The following is a 5,654-nucleotide window of genomic DNA, read 5'->3' as shown; positions in this document are numbered from 1 at the left end:
TATTTTAAGATTTTTTTTACTTAAATAGAGTTTTGATCAAGTTGATAAAGTTACGAATTCACCATCACATTAATCAAGTTTAACTATAACAACTTCTACACAATTTAATTTAAAATAAAATCCAAATCCCTAACAAGTACCTAAGTCAGGTTTAATAGCATGGTTAAAACCAGCTAGTTGGCCAAAAACTTGAAAGTGGTTCCAAATTAAATAATCTATTCAAATATATCCCTGGTTCAAGCTCCTAACAAAAAGACCAGTACTTTGTGGTCCTCCAAAAGATCCAATCTCTTTGGAACCATGAAAACTTCCTAATGCTGTCCACTTAATTACATGTTTATAAACCATCCTATGATGCTGCAAAACCACACAGCAAAAGCACAAACAACTTTCACTGCAGTTTTCCCATCCAAGGTTTTTGTTCGAATGTGAAATGCTTTTGCTTTTGTTCTTAGCATTTGTCTTTTAATTAGTGAATATATACAAGTTAAAAAACGTGAAAGAAATAATAAAAGTTGTGGCTAGGGTTTGTCCTATATATGCGCAGGTAGCCAATCCCTTTCTTAGAAATTAACAAGACAGAAAGCAAAAGAAAGAGAAACGAGAGACTGCTAGCAGCTAGAAAGAGAGGTTAAGAGATATGAACTGATATTGTGATGTTATCTTTAGAGATATGGGAGGAGAAAATAAGAGCCAAAGAGATGATTACCCCGAAGAAAAGGAAGGGTACCCCTGCGGCTGGGCAATATCACTAGTGCATTCCTTATGAGGTCAGCAGTTCATCAGCAGTTCAGGAGAGAGAGATGTGTGTTTTAGCCTTCCCTGCCAAATCAAAGCCTTGAAAAGTTGATCGTCAAGAGGAGAGAACGACACTGGCTATTATTTGGCTCCAAGAAACAAACACCAATGCCCACATCCCATTTCAGAGATTGCAGAATCCAGAATAAATGCATGATAAGGAGAGCAAAATCTCATGATGAAGTGTCAAAATCAAACAAATAGCTTCATCTTATGATGAAGTGTCAAACTCAAACAAATTCAAGGCTTTATTATTAAACCCAGGTGACACATAGGACGATCCACCTCCATGTCCAATGAGTATAAGACACCTTTGTTTTTTGTTTTTGCTTGTTCTTTTCTGTAACAGTTCTTGATGTGCTATGTAATGATGAGACTTTATCCGAATTTCGGAATTCTGGGCAGGAACAAGAAACGATAGTTTTCCACTAATTTCCTTTTACTGCTTTCTCATACCCTTTTCAGGATTGTATCATATGAGACAATGAGGATTTCAGAGAAAGGTAAAGGGTAAGAAGAACAAAGAAGAAGTTAGATTTAGAATCTCTTGTAGCACGTATATTTCTCGATAGTTCTGATAACCTGGTAGTAAATCATGCACTGAAGACAGAAGGAGTCCATGCCTCTAAGTCGATCAACGGGGACAAAGAACTTGCATATGCAAAACTAACATGAGCAGTGATTTTCTTTTTCCCAAGGAGGATCCAGTATGAATCTGATATTGTGAAGTAAAAACAAAAATATGTGCTCAGGCGACAGGACTGCTTGGTACTTGCTGCTGCGAGCAGAATAATAATCATTTCAACGCACCCTTTCGTAATGTATGCGTGGGGTGGAACTTGATTTCCCTGGTGAAAATGTGCCTCTTTCTCACAGGAGTAAAAGAGATGACACACACTGCCTCATGCACTATGAATATCGATGCTAGGTTTCAGTTGTTTTTGGAGAAGGAAACACAAGAAAGAATGATATAGCTCTTGATGATGGTCTATTTACAAGCAAAAAATATTTTGAAAACCAATCAATATTGTATCTAAAAACACCCCCTGAGACAGTAACCAAAACATTAATGATCTGGCTACATTTATTTCTGGGAGGCGTGGTGATTCGTGGTGTAAAGGAATGAAGATATGGTGATTAATTGTGAGATTGTTTTTTAACCCAATTGCCGACATTACTGCTTACCTTTATCTTCTTAACTCTTCTTGTTATTATATATTAATTTGATGTTATGGCTTGACCTAGCTAGTCCTCGTTCACTCTCTATATATATAAATTAATTTGAGGCAAAGAGAGTATATATTTCTAAGGTTTTATTTTGGTACTTTATAAAAATAAATTAATTATATTGTATAAATCTAGATATTATTTACCTGTGTATGTAAAAAAAAAAAAAAACAATTGATACATGTATTAAGAATTGAACCCTTCTCAATTATTAGACTAATTAACAGTACTTTTTAATTTGATAAATTCTTCCTTTCTAAAACACAACAATGGTAACATTAAGAAGTAACTTTATTTATTTATGATAAATCCTACTCCTTAACTATAATGCTTAACAAAAATACTTGGGAAGATGGGTTTGAATAAAATATGATCAGGGAGCAAGAGATGAAAGGATCGGGGATATATCTGCATGCAACATGGTTTTTATTTATTTATTTATTTTTGATAAATTCTACTCCTCATGTTTCCAACTAAAAAAGAAATTATACGAACAAAGGTCATGGTTATGTTCCAACTATTGCCTTAATTAGAACAAATCTTGCCGAGGACAGTGAAGAAGTCAGGTTCAGTATTTGCAGTCTCCAAGCTGCTTCTCTTTATTGCATGTCTAGAGGCTGTACTTTGCTAAATCAGAGCTTGCTTTTACTTGAACAATATTAGTATGCAACACAGCGGTCCCCTTGCTAGTCCCCAAGCCTGGCTGGCTATGGTAAATTAACCATTTAAGATGCTTACTTCAATTCCTGGGATTCTTGCAGAGGATATTGTAATCTTAAGATATATAGAGGTAACAAAGCAAAAACATGTAGAAGCACTAATTAATGCATGGATGGGTGGCATATATAAAGATAGATCCTCGTAGCTAGGCCAAGACATGATGAACACTACCTCTGATCTTCATATATATATATATATGGCCATGCATTTTTTTATTTCCTTTTGCTTTGCTTCTACCCCCAGGAGGATTTATTAACTTGGTTTTGCCCATGATAGTGTCACTAGACATGAACACACTGCATCGTTTTGTGACATTCAGAAGCCTCATTCACTGCTTCCTTGCTTTCTAATTTCTTTCTTTCCAGTTTATCACTAGCTAGCTCCATATGTGCCTCGATTTTCTACATCTTAAAGTCTCTCTCAAGGAAACTGAACGGCTGGTTTTAATAATATCATAGCTCGTCATGCCTTTTGATCCAAGTTATTCCACTGATACCCTCTCCCTTTCCAGGCTCTCAAATTTGTCCCTTCTCTTCTTATGAAGACTTCACTGTCAACTTCAGTCCTTCTCTCTATCAGATATTTCTCTGATATATATCCTCCCTTCCATCTCACGTGCCTCTTATATATATAGACCTCTCTTAGACTGGTCTTTTTTTATAGACCATATATAAGGCCACATAACCCCTAGACTCTAACTGGCTATTTCATGCACAAGCCTCTCTCTCACACACCTAGCTACCCCACCTCTTACATCTCTCACAACTAATCTTCTCTTCTAGATATTTTGTTCTCTTCCCTTTGTTTTGTTCTGGCTTCTCAATCCATCATGGAACCTCACCAACAGCAACCAAACGAGGATAATAACGGTGGCGCCAAAGGGAACTTTCTTTGCAGGCAAACCAGTACAAGGTGGACTCCCACTACTGACCAGATAAGAATATTGAAGGAACTGTACTACATCAAAGGTGTTAGGTCCCCAAATGGAGCTGAGATCCAGCAGATCTCTGCTAGGCTTAGAAAGTACGGCAAGATTGAAGGCAAGAATGTATTTTATTGGTTTCAGAACCATAAAGCTCGCGAGAGGCAAAAGAAAAGACTCATCAATGAAGTCCCCATGCAACAAAGAACTGCCTGGAAACCTGAAGATTATTACTCTTACAAGTACTCCAACAGTAATAATAATCCTGGTTGTTAATTCCCTCTCTAACTTGCTTCCTTCTTTTCCAGTTCTATCATGGCTAGCTAGACTTGAGTTTTTGTTTATTTTATGTGTCTGTGTTGACAATTTTGCAGGGTTTTCTTCGGCTTCTTCATCTGCAAATACCGGTGTGGTTACTGTTGGGCAGACAGATAGCCATGGATATGGATCGGTAACCATGCAGGAGAAGAATTCTTGGGTAAGAAATGATGATCCAGAAAATGTTAGTGACTTATGCCTTTGATAAGATCTTCTTGCAGATGATGCTGAAGTTGGTGTAAACTAATATGCTTTTGCTGTTAGGCATTAAAGTAGAAAGAAATCAACATAAAAGTTACACCCATGTGGAATACTATATGCTGTGTGAATTTTCATTTACCTTTTTACCAACATCCACTCAGATCTTGCCTTAATACTCCCATCACAAAGGCAGAGGTAGAATGGAGATTTACAGCCTTAAAAAGTTTCTTGACAACATCTACAGAAAGGCAGAAACTTTTCTGGTTTCCTTGGAATAATAAATTTGAACAAAACAGCTTCTTTTTCTTTGAATTAAGCCTGCCATTTTCCTTTCCTGTAAACAGGATACGGGGCAGAAAATACAAGGCTAGAAAATTTCTAAAAAGAACTCTTTTGTTTGCTTCATCAGGACTGTTCAGCACCAGCTGGTGGTAGCAATGAGCACGGTAGTGGATCCATGAGCAACATTAACTATGGATCAGGGGTTGACATTAACCCTCACAGTTCATCCTATACTGTATTTGATCAAGAACAAGAAGCAGCTGCAGAGATTGAGACTCTACCTCTATTTCCCATGCTTGGTGAGGACATCAGCAGCTCTTTCAACATCAACAATATTAACCCAGACTTTTATTACAGTAGCGGCTGTGGCTATGGTGGTTATGGCAATGACACTACTTCCCGTACTTCCCTGGACCTTAGTCTCTACTCCTACAATGGCCAACCACAAGATTATTAATGTTTGTGAATATTATCCCTCTTAATTAGTTTGCAACCTTGAGTAATTCTAGTCTTCTTGTGATATTCCTCCTGGGTACCAGCGCCACTGTTAATTAAGTAGTGCTATTTTATGTGCTTCTTAAGGTGTCTTCTTGCTAGACACTTGTTTATTGAAAATTCCAAGTAGTTGTGAACTTAACACCTGCTACGCAAAGGATTTAATTACACTTTTATTAAACCCGGACCATCCTAATAGATTTACCTATGGTCTTGATCTGTTCAGGTTCACCAAAAAATAGGGAAATTTGATCTGGTATGAACAAATTAAAAATCTAGATTAATAAATTTGACTTTTAGTTTTTTATTTTAACATGTGGTTTTGATATTATTTTTTAAAAATAAATTAACCTATTTAACCCTAACCCGATCTTTATCTTGAATCCAACCCAAGCCAAGCCATGTTTAATTAGTAGGTGATTATGTTACTTTATTGATTTATCCAATAATGTTTTTGTTATAGTAATTTTCACTACCATAAAATTGATAAATACAAATAAAAATACTAATAAAAACATTTTATTGATAGATTGTGAGGAACTTTATTAGCATATTAGTTTATTGTTGTGTCCATCGATAAACATCAATGAAAATATTTTCTTAATATATACCGAGTAAATCATAATAAGAAAAAAAAATAAAAAAAGTTATAAGTTATAAATGACAACATGTCATTTATACAAACAAGATT

At 35.8% G+C, this 5,654-nt stretch overlaps 1 protein-coding gene across 1 annotated transcript; it reads left to right on the top strand.

The window, feature by feature from the left end:
- Positions 1–3,488: 3,488 nt before the first annotated feature.
- Positions 3,489–4,925, top strand: LOC118063152 (protein WUSCHEL). Its single transcript, XM_035077091.1, has 3 exons — positions 3,489–3,920; positions 4,042–4,145; positions 4,596–4,925. The coding sequence occupies exons 1-3, from the start codon at positions 3,575–3,577 to the stop codon at positions 4,923–4,925; spliced, it is 780 nt and encodes a 259-aa protein (XP_034932982.1). The 5' UTR covers positions 3,489–3,574.
- Positions 4,926–5,654: the final 729 nt, after the last annotated feature.

Source organism: Populus alba, chromosome 7 (genome assembly GCF_005239225.2).
Source record: "Populus alba chromosome 7, ASM523922v2, whole genome shotgun sequence".
NCBI lineage: Eukaryota > Viridiplantae > Streptophyta > Magnoliopsida > Malpighiales > Salicaceae > Populus > Populus alba.
The sequence above is the reverse complement of the archived record's forward strand: the minus strand, read 5'-3'. Positions and strand labels throughout refer to the sequence as shown.